Source organism: Manis pentadactyla, chromosome 14 (assembly GCF_030020395.1).
Source record: "Manis pentadactyla isolate mManPen7 chromosome 14, mManPen7.hap1, whole genome shotgun sequence".
Lineage (NCBI taxonomy): Eukaryota > Metazoa > Chordata > Mammalia > Pholidota > Manidae > Manis > Manis pentadactyla.
Window position 1 is genome coordinate 48067964 of NC_080032.1, and position 18049 is coordinate 48086012.

The 18049-nt window shown below is 40.8% G+C and overlaps 1 protein-coding gene across 1 annotated transcript in view; it reads left to right on the forward strand.

Annotated features, from left to right (window-relative positions):
* Positions 1-14799, forward strand: part of EFHB (EF-hand domain family member B) — a 59535-nt gene extending 44736 nt beyond the window's left edge. Inside the window, exons 10-14 of the mRNA XM_057491267.1 lie at positions 2488-2642; positions 7796-8003; positions 10530-10742; positions 12005-12186; positions 14464-14799. Of these exons, the coding sequence (XP_057347250.1) occupies positions 2488-2642; positions 7796-8003; positions 10530-10742; positions 12005-12186; positions 14464-14640 (935 nt within the window). The 3' untranslated portion in view covers positions 14641-14799. The remainder of the gene's footprint in view (positions 1-2487; positions 2643-7795; positions 8004-10529; positions 10743-12004; positions 12187-14463) is intronic.
* Positions 14800-18049: the final 3250 nt, after the last annotated feature.

An 18049-nucleotide genomic window follows, 5' to 3' on the forward strand; every position in this document is an offset into this window, starting at 1 on the left:
TCTAAGTAGCAGACATCCAAAGAGAAAATATGCTAAAGCTTATCAGGATTGGATTGTATATCAGGGATTTTCAAAATATAGTCTGCAGTGTACCTGCTTTGAAACCATCCGGGGAATCTATTAAGTATGCAGGTTCCTGGGACACATGCCCAAATATTCTGATTCAGTAGGTCTTATGAACATTAGGGGTTAAGAATTGATACTGACAAATAAAGTAAATATTTATTGAGCTTATGCAACACAGTGTTTCAGAGAATCATTAATCACCACGTTAGGAGATTTTATTTTGACTCTGTTTTTAGAGGAACTATTACATGTTTAGTGGATGCCTATCCATCTTAGAGTCTCTTCGTACCTGTAGGAAGGGGTAAGGGATGATTTAGGAAACACACCAATTAACCTTAAAAATAGGTAGGTAACCATGGTAAACTCGAGGGCGGGCTTCACACTGGTGGGTGCTCCCTTTGCTGTTGGTTGGATACTCAGGGCCTAGCACACAGATGAACTCTAGGTCTTTTGTTACTGCAATTGGAGTTAAATAATAGCATCTATTCTATGGAAAGCTCCAGAGTCTGCCTGTCCCAGTGGCATATTGGTTTCTTGACTGGGCCTGGATTTTGCTCTTACCCTTACCTAGGGAAATACAGGCAGCTTCACAAAGAATGTCTCGTTCTTAGGGCCTGGAATTATTGGTTATGATAAGATGCTTCCAGACAGAGTGCAGGGCCTGTGCCTAGCCTAGAGTCCACCAGGGTAGAGGCAACCTGAAGGAGAATCCAGAGCAGCTGGGCAGTGGGGCATGGTGGGAACTGGTTGCAGGCAGAGTACAACCGAGGAGCTCACTCAGTGTTCCGACAGCTGTGTTGTGTAGTGAGGTCATGGATCTCTCTCTTAGGGCCAGAGCTCGTACTCCTGATTCCAGCTCTTTGGAGATGGCTCTTGAGTAATTGCAAGTGACTTGTTATGAGTTTCACAAATATTCTTTCAGGGTCAGGTCGGAAGAAGGTAAGAGCACACCTCTCATTTACCAGGAGCCACACCTGGTGGGGTTCTGTTGGGAAAACCAGGTGGAATTGGAAAAACAGCCATTCAGATGGTTATCTTTGGTTGTTAATGGAGAGGGAAGGTCTCTGAAGAGAGAAAAATTCAACCAAAGGCCATCTCATGAAAGATGGAGGACCTCTGGTCACACAAACAGCCACCCAAAGAGTTTATATCTGGGGAAACTGTCCTGATTCCTCCCCGGCCAGACCTTACTTGTTTTTGCCCACTTTAGGGTGGTTGGTGGTAGCTGGCCTCATTTCAGATGGCCTTGGTTTGAGGTACTTGCCCAGGTCCTGGAACAAGTCTTAACTGTAGTCGTCTTGCCCACACTTAGCTCCACCCTTAGAAACAAGACTTGTATCAGAGTGTTACAGGATTAGTTCCTGACTTTATAAGGGAGAAACTTAGAGGCTGCAATGAGCAGAGAACCTGATATGGGGCCTTATACAGAATAGTTGTAAATATTGATTGCCTTGCAACCAATATTGTGATCTGAATTACCACCCAGCATTTTGCAGCCAACTACCAGCATGGGGAAAGGGAAGGACAACTACCAGGAAGGGAAGGACATAGGTGAGGGGAAAAGGAACAGAGGCAGGTTTCCTCTGGTGACATCAACCAAACCTTCACAGCGACATGGCAACTCCAGTCTGATCTCCGTCACCAGGAACGTCCAAGAAGCTTCCTGACAGGGGATGGCAAGGGGTGGGGCTTGGGGGCAGTGCATGTGCTTGTACTTCATGTCCTAACTCCGGGGAGTTCCTCTAAGTCATGAAGGGCAAACGGAAGCAAGGGCCAGGTCCCTGTTCTGGGGGATGTAGCAGGTGGATCGGAGAGTTTATTCTCGATAACCGAGGGGATTGTGGGTCAGGACTCAGTTAGTGGAGCTGGGGATAGGGTTGGGGGTCTTCTGTATTGGCGGTGGTGTAGGGGGAAGCAGGGCTGAGAAATGGGAACTTGATATGTAGACTGGAAACTCATGTTAGAGGGAGTAGCAAATTAGAGTCCAATATTTACAAGAACTCTCTAGAAGTTTAGTCAGCTCTGAGGCACACAGTGGCCGCACATGGAATCAGCCCCAGCTTTCAGATCCTCAGCCTTGTAGACAAATGTCTGCTAAAAAGGCAGACAGGCAAGGGCTTTACTGTCTTAGGAAAGGGACTTGACAGCTGAGTGGGGCTGCTGATTCCAACATTATTCATTTTCTTTTTTTCAGATTTTTTCATTGAGCAGAGAAGTCACATAAGACAGAAATATTAGTTTGTTTTATCAGTTATTTTATGTACTCTTTTTTACATGAGAATTTTCTGTCATGTGTAACAGTGTTGGAGTTAGGTGTGAGTTTTTTTCATTCACAGAAGTTGCTTGATCTCTTTTAGAATGGGAATAATATTGACAGACTTTTAATTCAGATAAAAGACTTTTATTTTGCCTTTTCAATAGGAGCTGGTGATCTCATCCATAACAGACTTCCTGGTGAGTGTCTTCGAGGCAAGGACAGGCAGAGAGCCCTGACTGCAGCGGTTCGACATCACTTGAAGAAAGTTAACTACCAAAACTTCGACAGTTTGCTGGCAGCTTTCAGGCACTATGACAAGGCCAGTAGTAGAGCAGAGTTTTTGGTCTGTGTGTGGGCTTACAGATCCCAGCAGGCTGGTGAAGATCAGGAGTCAGTAGACTATGGCCTGTGGGTCAAATCCGTCAGCTATCTTTTGTAAATAGTTTTGTGTGTCTGTTTAAGTATTGTTTATGGCTGCTGTGGCAATACGAACTCAGAGTCATGCATCAGAGACTGAGTGGTCTGCAAAACCTAAAATATTTACTTTATGGTTCTGGGCAGGAAAAGTTTGCTCACCCCTGGAGTAGATCAGTGGTTGTCAAAGTATGGCTCTTTTACCACCATCAGAATCACTTAGGCACATGTTAGAAATGTACACTCCAAGACCCACCCCAGACCTACTGAATTAGGAAGTCAGGGTTGGAGCCTGGCAATTGTGTTTTAACAAACCTGTTGCACATTCAAGTTTGAGAACCGTTGTTGTAAATATGAAACTGTAGTGCGCTGGGAACAAGGGGAGGGGCAGCACTCTGGATCCCTGGGGAAGACTTCTGGGGTATAGACAGTCTGTACCTAAATCTGAATATGTGCACATAGCATTGTCAGTCTAGGTCCAAGTTAAGCTTAGAACATCTCTCCTCTGGGGGAACAGGGTGTAGTTTCAGTTTCAGTTTTGAGACAGCAAGATCATTCAATTTCAAGCTACTATCAGTTCTCTCTTTTGATAAAGTCAGATCAGTCTAGGACTGCATAAGTACCTCAAATCTAAGGATACCTAAGGGGGCAGTATTGCACAGACTGCTTGTGAAACATGGCACATTTTTTGTCAGTATGCCTGTGAAGTTGTTATTTATTTTTGTCACATGCATTCTCTTTATAAGGAGACCCAGTTCTTCTAAAGGAAGTAACTGTTTCATTGAAGTATCTGATTTGTTTTCACCTCATGAACATGAATTTTGTACTGATTGTACAACTCTTTTTGAGTTGGCCACCAGGAAACTCAGAGCCAGTTCAACAAAACATGTCTAGTTTGTGAACATGATCTTACAGCAGTACATTTTGTATGCTTTTTGTATTCCAGGTTTAATCTTATTTTATTCCATTTTTATTTTCCCTTTGCCCTGATGTCCTCACTTTCTTTGGCTCTGTTTAATTGTGCTTATTTTTCTAGGCAGCTTCAAGACCATTTTAGAATGAGTCAAATATAAGCAAATAAGAGCTCATACATAAACCTGTCATGATAAACTGCATCATAATCTTTATATGAGAAGAAAAAAAAGAGCAGAATAATTTTTATCCAAAAAGGAAAGATACCATTCCTGTCTCTCTTCCAATGTTGAGTACAGTTTTGGAAAAGTTACACTTCATATATTTTATTTGGAAAAGATCTTGGTCACTCATACATTGGCTCATTCATTTTAAGCCCATTCATTTAATTTGTCTTTAGATTAAGGGCCCATGTGCCTGTGTTGTACTGTTGAATGAAAAATGGACTATTTCGTTTAAGTTTGTACTAATTATATAGGGACAAACAATCAGTCATCAATGACATTTCTCACAAAGTTGTGTTTAAAGAAAACACAAGTATTCAATGGTTTCTGTGTTTTTTAATAGATACCAATTGCTATTTACAGGTAATTTGAAAACAATTCTTCAGAATTAAAATACACAAGCTAAAATAAGTACATTTTAAACTTTACTCAAATCCAAATATCTTTCAAAGATAATATCGGGAAATTTGCATAGTAGTGATGTCAGTAAGAGTAGCTACCACAATACATGATGCTCTGCTTTTTAAAAATTCTTCATTTGAAATGTAATTACAGGCAAGATGATCATCTTAATAGCTGCAGATTATCTTAGTGAACCACCAGGCACATTCCTTATGATAAAATTAAATTAAGCAGAGAGGAAATTACTGAGAATTACTGAATGCTGATATACTTTTTAAATAGTTAACTTTTAATATACATATTAGTGCTCAGTGTCCTTGAGGAGCTTTTTTTCTGAGAGGGTAATAAGATGTGGGTCTTCCTAGTACAGCTGTAGGATAATTTTTGATGGTTTGACTCATATTGTTGAATGCCCAGATTTAATTTAATGGAAAAATAAAACAAAACAGAACAAATAAACCATGATTCTCTAAATGAAACTTCTTAGTTTAGAGGACTAATTCTGTTATTTATTGAATACTCATAATATATGAAACATTGTTCCAGATAGTGTGTAGACTTTCCACTTAGGGAACTAAAAATGTAGAGGGCAAAATAAAGACTCATCACATCCAAAAATGGTCACAACAGAGTCCCATATTTTCAAAATAAGTCTCTATAATTCAATTCTTTTTATTCTAATTATTATCTAGGAATTAGCTGAGATGGGGTGACTCCTTTTGGGGGATACCTGCATTCAGTGACAAAACTGGTTCACTGCCATGTGTGACCAGGAACTGTGAGGAGGGTGGACAGTGTCTGGGAAGCCTGTCCCGAAGGTCAGCAGTACCAGCCGGCTGGGGATAGTTGGGAGCAGGAAAGGTTCATTGAATACCTTGACTGAAAAGCTCATCAGTGAGTAGCTTTTTTACTATAAGGCACATCATTGTCAGACTGAAAATGGTCCAGAAAGCAAAACACACGACTGAGCTAATTTCACGGGCATACTGTTGTGACTGGAGCTGGCTGGCTGGCTGGCAATTCCAGACCTTGAAGGTGTGTCAGCAGTGTGAGGCACCAGCAGAGCTGAGAGGTGGCAGAGGTTCCACGTGGTCAGTTTACCAGGAACACGGGGGCAGTGCCTGTGTGGTGCGTCCTCACTCACCATGAGACAAGGTGGCCAACCTCTGAAAGGGGTCCCAAGTGCAGCATGTGGTGGCGCCTCTGCCTCAGAAACGGGGCTCTGTGCTTTGTGCCCTGCCTGTGAGTGTGTTGCTGTGTCTGGGGCAATGGGTCCAGGCAGCAGAGGTGGCAGTCTGGATGGCTCAGTCTCAACGGGAAGCTGTATCCCTGTCATTCCTGTCAGGGAGTGGACCCTTATCACAGGTGTCTATGTGAATTACCCAGGGGGTTCACTCAGCAGCCATTATTTGTTTCTGAGTTTTCAAAAAGAGGCATTTTTTAATCTTCCAGTCTGTAGTTCTCCAAGTGGCGAATGAAACAGGCAGGCCATGGTAGCACTTCAAGAATCACTAAAAATAAAACAGGTTCATCAAGGGGAGCGTTTGGCCAGCGTCATGAGAATAGTCTTGAGTTTTGCCCACTGAGTAGAGCGACTGTGTCTAGTTTTGGTCCTGCGTAGCTCTCTGAGGTTGAAAGTCCCCGCAGCCTAGTGAAGACCACTGGGTTTCAGGTCAGTGAACCAGGCCCAGGGGCTCTGACTGTCAGAATCATTAGTCATAGAGACCTGTAGCTCCAAGGGGTCACTGGGGTTGTGGGGCCCCAAAGGTACTGGCGTTCTCTACCTGTGGCTCTTCCTCCAGAGGCACTTACAAGCATTCCTAATACAGGCATGTAAAGCATCAATACCAATTACACATTCAGCAGTGGAAGCCAGTGAAATAGTATATCATTTTATTACTGAGTAGGACGATGACCTTGGCACTCATACGCAAGGAAGCCATGGAAGTGTGAGTCCCCGCTTGGACAAAGCATGCAGCTCTTGATGCCCTCTGGGGACAGGGAGACCTTGGTCCTACGTTGGACATCTTTCTCCTTAGCAGCTGAGGTTTGGGGGTGCCGGAGGGAGGGAGAGAGCATGAAGAGAGAGAGAGTGGCTCTGCTCCCAGCAAGTAAGAACATCTGCTGTGAGTTTTGAGTGGTACAGAGGGGAATGCAGCTCAGTGAAACAAGCCACCCATGTTCTCATTCCACACACAGCCCTATCCTGGGTAGCAAAGTCATCATTGGTGATACCATGTATTGCAGTTTTGGGGGTCCCTTGATTCAATAATCACAGTGCACATTGCTTTTTGGATAGGGCTCTGGGGTTTCCATTTTTTGTTGATTTGTGTTTGTGGCAGAGACTTTCATAAAGAAGCCTACCTTAATCCAGGGCAGTTGCAGCTCCCTCATTAAAATATGTTTTAGATTCCCATTCTAGGGTTCATCCTAGGGTTAGGGATATTTTCCAGGCCTATAGGTCTGACCACAGTAATGTATCTAGAATTAACTGGGTCAATTTCTCATTCTTCAGGGGATCACCTTCATCAGCCTTGTAAATCCATTTCTGGGCATAAGCCCTGTATACTGATCAGTGAGTCATTTATGGTTTCCTTTGGGAATTTGTCTTTCTTAGGGAAATCTCTCTGAGAGGGCCAGAGTTCCCTGCGACAACCGGGACCCACTGCAGAAACCCGCAGACCCTTTACTGTCACCTCCCAGTGGAAGTAAGGCTGGCCTGATAGACTATGGGAGGGGCTGAGCGGGAAGACCACTGACTGGCGTCTCTCTTCCTTACTGAGCATTCTGTGCTCTGCCCCCCATCTCCTTAGAGAATCAGCCAGTTTCCGCCCAGAGCCTTCATAAATTTCCCTACTTTCACACTCAGCAGAGATGCTCCTGTATTTACTATTGTCAGAAAGGAGGTGGAAACTTTCCCTCCTCTCCCTACAAGGGTGAATCTAGTGCTGATTATTACAGTGGGGGCTGGCTGCCAGCTTAGTAGCATGTCCCTCTGGCCCATCGGAGTGTTGACAGCAAACAGGCAACTGTCTTTGAATCCATCACGCTATACTTGGCCTGCAACTGCTTCCTCAGTTTCTCCTCATGATTAGGCCATGGACAGGAGAACCATTTACTGCCCAGTTGGAACACCAGAGACGTTAAAAACTTTGAAAGCATGGAAAATTATAGAGAACTGTCAAAGTACACAGCCTCTGTCAGGGGCAAATCATGGCCGCACCTGCTCTACCATAGCATAAACAGCTTGATTTAAGGAAAAAATTATTAAAATAGAATGAACAAAAGTTCTGGGCCACACTCTGTTCCAACCAGGACTGACATTACTGTGCATCTATCAGGATGAGACAATGAGAACTAATCTCATTGAACATTTGACTCCTCCTATGCGCCAAATAAGACAAATTCTTCAAATTTATGTCATAGAGCTGTTTCTTTTATCTTAAATGAAACAATTCATGTCACTTACTCTACTCTTGAAGACAACACTCCATCTTTTTTTTTTGCTTGTGTCTAACAGAAGGGGGATGGGGTAATTGATAAAGATGAGCTTCTGGAAGTTTGTGACCAGTTCAGCTTGCATTTGGATGAGAAACTGCTGGACCAGCTCTTTGACTACTGTGATGTGGATAATGATGGGTTGATTAACTACCTTGAGTTTGCAAACTTTCTGAACTGGAAAGATAAGATGCCTCTTAAAGAGTATGAAGAGAGGGTCATTATTAAAGGTATTTAATTTTTGAAGGTTTGTTAAATGGACTTCTATACTTTCATTTTCCTGGGAGCTCACCTCTTGCCAACTTTAATATTATATATTTAAAATATGCACATATATACATATTTATTTGCTTGTTTATGCATAGATTATCTGTGGATGGATAGGAATGAATTTGGTAACACTTTTGATTTCCAGGGAAGGGGAACTGGGTAGCTGAGGGACAGGGTGGCAGCAAGACTCACTTTTTAATCTATGTGTTTGTATCTTTTGAATTTGGAGCCATGTATCACTCCTTCAAAAGAATAAATGAGAAGCAAAAAAGTTTACACAGAAGCTCAAAATAGGAAAACAGGTCTTCAGAAAGTTGTTTGAAACCATTCTTAGAATAATTAGCTCCCCTCCTGTAGGAAAAGCCACTAGTAAAATAGAATTTGGTGTAAGCAAATTTGATCTTTTAAATTTTGTAAGAAAAGGAAAAACATAATCTTTACCTATATTTAAATATTTTCATGTTTATACATTATCTTCCTACATCACTAACCATATATAATTATATGTAGATACATATGTGTATGTACACATGCATAGAGTTTAAACATAGCTAAAAATCACAGTGAATGTGCTGTTTTTATTTGGCTTTTTAAAATTTGACTTTCAAATATCCATGGAATGATGAGATACTTTTATGGTTTCTGTAAGCTTCATTTTCAGTTCCCTCATGCTGATGTATTATGAATTACTAAACCATTTCTTCACTCTTTAAAATTTAGGTTATTTCCAGATATTTTAAAAGTAATATGGGTAACGCTGTAATGATTATCATCTCCCCCAAAGCTGCCTGTTTCTAATTATATCTCATTTCCTATGAATATTATTATTGTCCCAGAAGTAACTTTCTGTATTTTCATTTTGCTTTTCCAAATGACTGCACTAATTTGCAATTTTATCAGTGAAGGCTCTGAGAAGGTTTTACCCCAACCTTTCTACCATGGAGTGTTATTTCAAACATTCTTGAAATTTAGTTGGTATATAATGATACCTCAATTTACTTTAATTTTCAAATCTTGGTTATTAGAACTATCTTTTTTTAAAAAGGTTGTTTATATTTTTATCTCCTCTTGAAAACTCTCTCTTCTAAAAAGTAAAGATACTACTGTTTTTGCCTTTATTCCCGGGTCATGCCTTTCTGTGAGGCCAAAACCAAATCTGGGGATTGATTATGTGAGCGTTTATGTGTTCCTGGGATGGCCTTTCTCTTCTATCTACTAGAAAAGCAGAATCTTTACCTAATAAAGCTTTTCATAGGAAATAACTGTACCCCAGTCTTCTCAGGAATAAAGAGAGGGTAACACAGCTTTTTCTTTCTTGGCACAGCTCCTGAAGTAGAGGGGGAGGTAAAAGCCTGTTTTCAAGTCAGGTAGTTCTTCACATTGTTCCTGGATTTTGGGTCCTGACCTTGTCGGCCATTTTTCTTGGGGTTCTTTGGGTTTTCATCTTCTTCTGAGTTAGTGGCCAGTGGTTCCGTTAGAAGGGGCTCATGAATGTTTTGCCCAGAATTTTCTTGCCTCAGATTCTATCTTCCTGGAGAAATGCGGGTAAGAACTACAAGGCAGTGGTTTTTGAACAGTTTTCTGAGAAAGTGTTTTTCATGCTTTCTCCAGATTTCTGCTGTTTTGAGGGGAGCAGGGAGGGGATTAGAGGGTCTGGGATGAACGCTTTCACAGCGAGCATTACCAGGAGCTGAACGGGGCGTGCAGATTTTTGATAGGTTTGCCGCGGTTGCCACCGCAATCTGATGACGGCGCAGGACTGCTTCTGCAGCTCTCGCTTGGGTTGTCCCAGGTCCTTGAGCGTTCCTCTAGTGACTGAAAGACCACAGCGCCCTCTAGTGCCAGCTGTGTAGTTACCAGCTCTGTGAAAAAGCTGTGTCAGCAATTCACTCCTTAATTTCAGCCTTGACTCAGCGAAGCAAATTTGAAAAAGAGGACAGAGTCTTATTACCATTTCAGTTCTACCTCAGGGTTTTCTTTTACTCACTGATTTGAAGGGAGTTATTTATTTAATCAGTTCCAGAGCTCACAATGAGTTCTCATGGTTTCATCCAAATGCCTGTACAATACAGCCCCAATACATGGGGCTCCCTGCCATGATCAGGTATGTGTGGGATCTATAACTCCACGTAAGTCTTCTCTCTCCCTAGGGCACAGTGCTAGGAACAACTCTGGGAATCCTGAAGTTCAAGTTAAATATGAAAGTAAACTCTAATTTTACAAAAGAGGAATGAAAATAATAGGTTCTACATTCTCATTTTGGTCTCTCAGATGGTGATCATGTTCAAGTTTCCTTGTGTATGACTTTGGCTTGAACTTGCTCTTCCACAGTGGGGTGCTGGGCGTCAGTGAAGGGTTTATACCAGCCTAGTCTCAGTTTCTACCAGTGGAAGATACTACATGGGAAGACTAATTTTGTTGCCAAGCAGCAACCACCATGCAGTAACTTCTTCCTGCCCTGTTCCCCTTTCCCTTTTTGCTTAAAGGTAGAAAACCAGATTGTGCAAATCCTGCTGAAGCTCATGTTGAAGGATCTGAACCAACCCTCCTGATAAAGCCTGAAGATATTGTCTTCAAAGAACCAGGGAGCTCAGAAAAGACTCTCCGGACACTTCTGAGGCCAAATGATAAAATTTCTGATCACTATAAGACAACTTCTTCTGAGATCAGTGCAGTTGTAGGAGCTGTTCCTTCTACTTGTGAGTTTGTCTGTCACATTATTTGCTGAGTTTTACAAGGATTGGCAAACCTAGAAGTGATGGGCCTTTTGTCTGTCCTTTTGTTGTCCCCAGCCTCTATCTCATTTGACTGGAAATTTCTCAAAGCCTGGGACCTTTCATCAGTTCTGGATCTGAAGCACCCAAGGGATCTCAATAAATGCAGGCCAAACTGAATTATTGTTAATGATTCCACGTAAAATGATTCTCTGTGTATTAATGACATTGAAACCATCATAGATCAGAATACTGAACATTATATAGACTTTACCAAGCATTAGAAGACTTTTAAATCATGTGATTTTTGTCCATAAACAGATTTGCCATCAAATATTTGAAGAGCTCTCACAAAACTATTCTCTTTCTTCCTTCCCCATCTATTAGTTTGTTAAGGATGTCATAACAAGTACCACAAACTGTGTGGCTTAAGCAACAGAAATGTATCCTCTTACAGTTCTGGGGGCTGAAAGTCTGAAATCAAGGTGTCCGCAGGGTTGCCTCCTCCTGAGGCTGCGAGGGAGCCTCTGTGCAAGGCCCCCCCCTTAGCCTCTGTGGATTTGCTGGCCATCTTTTGTGCTCCTTGGCTTCAGCTGCATCACCCTGATCTCTGCCTTCAGCCTCACATTGCGTCTCCTGTGTGCATTGCAACGACCCTATTTCCGGATAAGGTCACATCCTGAGGTACTAGGACTTTAACATACAAATCTGTTCGATCCATAACAGCCCATCTTTCAATATTAAACATGATGAATATTGGTTATTTAAAAAAAACTTTTTTATTGGTCAAAAATCACTTCCTTGGACTAAGGACATGATTAAGGATACACATTTTTTTTTAAACTGGATTATGTAGATATGCTGTTCATTCTGGCATAATGAGACCTCGCTACTCCCCTTAGAATGACGCTGTCCAATAGAAATATAATCGGAGTCATATTAATATTTAAAAATTTTTGGTAGCCACATCAAGAAAAAGAAACTAGCAAAATTATATATATATATATATAATATGTATCCCCAAAATATACTTGTAACATGTAATCAATATAAAATGATTAAATATTTCACATTCTTTTTTTGGGGTACTAATTCTTTGAAATTTGGTGTGCATTTTGCACTTACAGGGCATCTCAATTCAGACTAGTCGCATTTTAAGAGCTCAATAGCCACATGTGACTGGGGGCCACTGCATTGTGCAGCTCCATTTTAGAATGTTCTGTTTTCTTCCCTCATTGATGTCCTAGGTTATCCCATCTATGGTGTTCCAACCATTCGGTCTGATATTCCTGCCCCCCGAATTCGTCGCGTCAGTGATAGAACTAATTATGGGGAAGAGGGCAATGCCTATTCATTACTGCATCCTACCATCTTTGGCCAGAAAGGAGTATATGAAAGAGACTTCTTCAAGCCAAAATCAAAAAAAGAGGTACAGCATATTATTTCAAAAGGGTTGAAAGAAACATGAACTTTACATAAACATACTGAGATGAAATGTTTATCAAAAAACTACTTAATTTAGACTTTTCAAAACTTGAGCTTTTATATTACAAAAGTCATCCAGATTCCCAAATACAGGATTCTTGAGGATAATGTTCAATTTGGTTGTGACATTTTGGTCCAATTCTTGAAGAAGAATTTGTTCTATAATAGGAAGCATTACATTCATGTCATATATTCACTATGACCTATATAAAAAATGTTTTTCAAAGACACTGAACATTATTCCTACTTGAGAAAAAGCAAAAAGGATCAAGCTCTTTCCTGTGTAACTATGCTTATGGTCTTGGGTCATTTGGCCTCCAGAGAGTAAGTATGAGGCGGCCACTCTGCCGCGATTAACACGTTTCAGATCATCTGCAGCAAACACTGATTTGAAATATTCTGTCTTGTTGCCACACCATATATCAGCCCATGTGTCTTTTTTTGTGTGTATGTGTTGTGTTGTGCTTTTTTTTTCTTAGAAAAAAATGGTCCTCATATCCCAGGTGATTTTCTTCCTAGATGGGTTATAGAGCAGGAGCAACCAGCTAGGTCCAAATAGCCTGGCCCCTGGGCTTCCAAGGGCTGAGGATGCAGAGCAGACCAGCTGGCCTCCAGCTGCACTTGTGGAAAGCAGGGAATGATCTGGGACCACCTGCTTCTTTGGAACTTTCATATCCAGGGCCAGAAATATGAAAAGACATATGATGCCTTTGGGGACCTCAGATGAAGGGTTGATGGCCTAAAAACTTAGCTAAATACTAACTAAATAACAGATTCATTCCAAGGGAGAGAGGAAGGGAGGAGAACTTTAGAGGATGATGCCTGCTGGCTGGTCCCAAAGAAGAAGGCAGGATGCACCATCCACCCTAGGGGGACAGAGAAGAGACTGGCGATGCTTTCAAGTCTCTCAATCACTCTAAAGGGCCTGGGAGACCAAAGTTCAGGGTTGCCAAACAAGACAAAAGTCTCCTGCTTGTTTCAGGATGCCTACAATTCTTTTAACTAGGAAGTCATATAACTGGAGTCTCGCAGTTCTAGATAAAAAGGAAGAACCCAAAGAACTAATGTTAATTTGGAATAGACGGGTTTCTGTCAAAGTGTTAGTCAATCAGTACCCTATGAAGGAACGCTGAGCTGGGGAGGAATGCCTCGTGAGGAGTGGAAAGGGGATGGGGCTGCCCGAGACTGAGTCAGACCCCTGGATTCTCTACCTGCCCCGGTGGCAGGGAGGCCACTGCTGTGTTTGCTGCCTAGGGCGGCCTCCGGCAACACTGCTTTTCTGAATTGCGAGTGTATTTGATTATGCTGTTAATTTCCCATGAGGGCACATCATTTCTAGGGCATCTTTTAATTGTTGTTCAGATTCTGTTTAGTAGATGTATTCTGCGACCCTTCTATTTCTTTGGCTTTCCTCTGCAGTGTCTAGCTTTCCTTCCCAGTTCCCTCCTTGCTTTGTTCTTGTACGCGTCATGGTAAATGCTTTTCCGCTTTGAAATTTAGTTTCATCTTTCTTCAAAGCTTTACTTCCCTGTATTCATTCTAACATTTCTTTCCACTACTGGTTCCAGTATTTCCTTTCTCCTATTTTCTCTAGGACACACGAAGCGTGTTTTCCCTCTCCCCTCACCTCATGTGCGAATCATTGCCGAGCAATCATTAATAATCACAGTTGGCTGGTTTTCCCTGTGCTCAGCTTTGAGTTTGCTCAGTTGCTCACGCATATGCATACTCTTTCTCTCTGGTATTTGCGCACCCACAGCTGAAATGTTTACAACAGGCCAGTCAGAGCACCTTATAAGTGTTCTTATTTTAAAGAAGGGAAACTAATATTCAAGGGGTTTACATGGTGCACATAAGATCATAGTGGGCAGAAATGACTGGGATGGAACTCAAATCTAGCAAGTCTTCAGTCTTTAACTCTTTACTCTCTCTGCTTGAATTATGCTTTTTCCCTTCAAAATAACCAGAAACACTTAGAGTTGAAAATAATTTTATATGTTGCAAGCATAGTTGAACACCCTCATGCTCATATTAGCACAATGACAGACCTAGAATTTTGTTATTTGCTTATTATGTGTAATAAATAAGCACACCCATACCCACAGACCAACACACACCTTTTTGGGGATAAAGATCCATAGTCTTAGATGTTATAAAGATATCTTAAAAATATAAATTTGAAAACATAGATCTTGGTCTGACTTTTAATGTGTTTTTTTAGATTGCGCAGATATTAGGTAACATTGGTGTCAGCCTTTCTGATGAAGAATTTGAAAATGTATGGAATCTTGCATCCAAAAAACATCACCGAGGAGAAGTTTGTGTGGAGAACATCAGAAATGTTCTGGATGAGCTACAACATGCAGACAGGATCAAGTGTAAAACCACCACGATGTGATATTTTTGGAGTCCATTCATTTAAGCAGGAGAATTGTTAAATCTGTGTTCATCTACAATGTTCAGTTCACTCTGGTTTTAGATAATATGTCATAATTCAGCAGTCACTGTGGTGGGACTCAGATGCCTGTATGTGTTGCTAATAAATTTAATTTTTGGGTTTAAAAATTTATTTTATTGTTTTCTATAAAGCACCAAAAAGCTTGACAAGCCCTTGGAATTAACTTTTAACCTCTCCCAAAGCCTAGTTCATAATGATAATTGAAGTTTGACGTGCTTAGTGTGCTGAAGAATTCTATGCATCTTAGTTAGTTGTTTGAAGTTCGAAGTCTGGTTTGTGATACCAAGTTCACAAAATGTTGTCTTTAACATTCTATTTTTCTCGCTAGGTATCACTATTGACACACTGAAACTAAGTGGGCTTTTCATCTCTGCTGGCCTCTGAAGGAAACCTTCATCTCAAGGAACAGAGTTTAGAGAGCAACATTGTTGAGTCCCAACAGTGACATGATGACCATTAGTTTTCATTATCTTTCTGTGACCAGAAAAGCACGTTGTCCTTGAAGTATCTGAAGAGGACAAGGCTGACCCCCCATTAGCTGTAGTTTTAGGGCATCATTAGTGGCAAATTGTGCCAATCATTTCCCTCATGCCGGGCCTCTTAACATGTACACATGTGAGACCCTGGCTGGCTGATAAATAAATAGCTTCATTTATTATATAGGTGATTTATATTTAGGTTAAAATTTTTAAAATAATATTTTGAAATAATTTCAGACTCACAGGAGACTTGAAAAGTAGCACAAAGAATCATACCGTGTTGTGCTGGACCTGTTCTTCATGGTTCATTCAAGTCAGTTGTGAGCATGTCCTTCTGCACTACATCCAGTGACCCCACATTGGTCCTTCCAACCATCTACAGCGGAAGTAGTTTCACTGAGGAAACACCAAATGCTACTGATCAGGGATTTCTTGCCCCAAAGAGTGTTGTCAAACATTTACAAGCACATCTACAGCGAGCTATCTGTCTATCTATCTATCTATCTATCTATCTATCTATCTATCTATCTATCTATCATCTATCTATCTATCTATCCATCCATCCGTCATCTATCATCTATCTTCTATGTACTATTTATCTACCATCATCATCTTCATCTATCGTCTATCTTCTATCTATCCATCTGCTATCTATTATCTATCTACTATCCACTTATCCATTTACTGTCTATTGTCATTTTCATCTATCATCATCTATCATCTACTATCTATTTTCTATTATCTACTATCCACTATCTCTCTAATTTATCTTCTATCATCTATCTACTATGTATGTATGTATGTATCTATCATTTACCTACCTCTCTATCATGTACCTATCTCTCTATCATCTAGCTATCAATACATCTATTGACAAAGACAGGCTCCTTGACCAAACTTTAATCTAGCATCTCTGAGCTTTATTCTCAACTAGGCCTTGATCTTGGGCTTCTGTGTCCATCCTTACTGGGCCTGCATTACCCACTTTTAGCAAGAATCCTGTTAAGTCTAGAGAGACTCCTCCTACTCTTGCTATCTGACTACCCTACATAGCTGATCAAATTCTTCATCCCCATCTTTTTTTTTTGGTATCATTAATATACACTTACATAAGCAACATTGTGGTTACTAGATTCCCCCCATCATCAAGTCACCACCACATACCCCATTACAGTCACTGTCCATTGATGTAGTAAGATGCTATAGAATCAATACTTGTCTTCTTTGTGCTGTACTGCCTTCCTGGTGCCCCCTCCTACATTATGCATGCTAACTGTAATGCCCCTTTCCCCCCCTCATTCCTCCCTTCCTACCCATTCTCCCCAGTCCCTTTCCTTTTGGTAACTGTCAGTCCACTCTTGGGTTCTGTGAGTCTGCTGCTGTTTTCATTCCTTCAGTTTTCTGTTTGTTCTTATACTCCACAGATGAGTGAAATCATTTGATACTTGTCTTTCTCTGCCTGGCTTATTTCACTGAACATAATATTCTCTAGCTCCATCCATGTTGTTGCAAATGGTAGGATTTGTTTTCTTCTTATGGCTGAATAATATTCCATTGTGTATATGTACCACATCTTCTTTATCCATTCATCTACTGATGGACACTTAGGTTGCTCCCATTCCTTGGCTATTGTAAATAGTGCTGTGATAAACATAGGGGTGCATATGTCTTTTTCAAACTTGGCTGCTGCATTCTTAGGCTAAATTCCTAGGAGTGGAATTCCTGGGTCAAATGCTATTTCTATTTTGAGTTTTTTGAGGAACCTCCATACAGCTTTCCACAATGGTTGAACTAATTTACATTCCCACCAGCAGTGTAGGATGGTTCCCCTTTCTCCACATCCTTGCTAACATTTGTTGTTGTTTGTCTTTTGGATGGTGGCGATCCTAACTGGTGTGAGGTGATATGTAATTGTGGTTTTAATTGCATTTCTCTGATGATTAGTGATGTGGAGCATCTTTTCATGTGTCTGTTGGCCATCTGAATTTCTTCTTTGGAGAAGTGTATGTTCAGATCCTCTGCCCACTTTTTAATTGGATTATTTGCTTTTTGTTTGTTGAGGTGCATGACCTCTTTGTATATTTTGGATGTCAACGCTTAATCGGATCTGTCATTTATGAATATATTCTCCCATACTGTAGGATGCCTTTTTGTTCTACTGATGGTGCCCTTTGCTGTACAGAGGCTTTTTAGTTTGATACAGTCCCACTTGTTCATATTTGCTTTTGTTTCCCTTGCCTGTTGAGATATGTTCATGAAGAAGTTGTTCATATTTATACTCAAGAGATTTTTGCCTATGTTTTCTTTTAAGAGTTTTATGGTTTCATGACTTACATTCAGGTCTTTGATCCATTTCGAGTTTACTTTTTTGTATGGGGTTAGACAATGATCCAGTTTCATTCTCTTACATGTAGCTGTCCAGTTTTGCCAACATCAGCTGTTGAAGAGGCTGTCATTTCCCCATTGAATATCCATGGCTCCTTTATCATATATTAATTGACCATATATGCTTGGGTTAATATCTGACTATTTTGTTCCACTGGTCTATAGGTCTGTTCTTGTGGCAGTACCAAATTGTCTTGATTACTATGGCTTTGTAGAGGAGCTTGAAGTTGGGAAGTGAGATCCCCCTGCTTTGTTCTTCCCTCTCAGGATTGCTTTGGCTATTTGGGGTCTTTTATGGTTCCATATGAATTTTAGAACTATTTGTTCCAGTTCGTTGAAGAATGCTGTCAGTATTTTGATAGAGCTTGTACTGAATCTGTTGATTGCTTTAGGCAGGATGGCCATTTTGACAATATTAATTCTTCCTATCCATGTGCACAGGATGTGTTTCCATTTATTGGTATGTTCTTTAATTTCTCTCATGA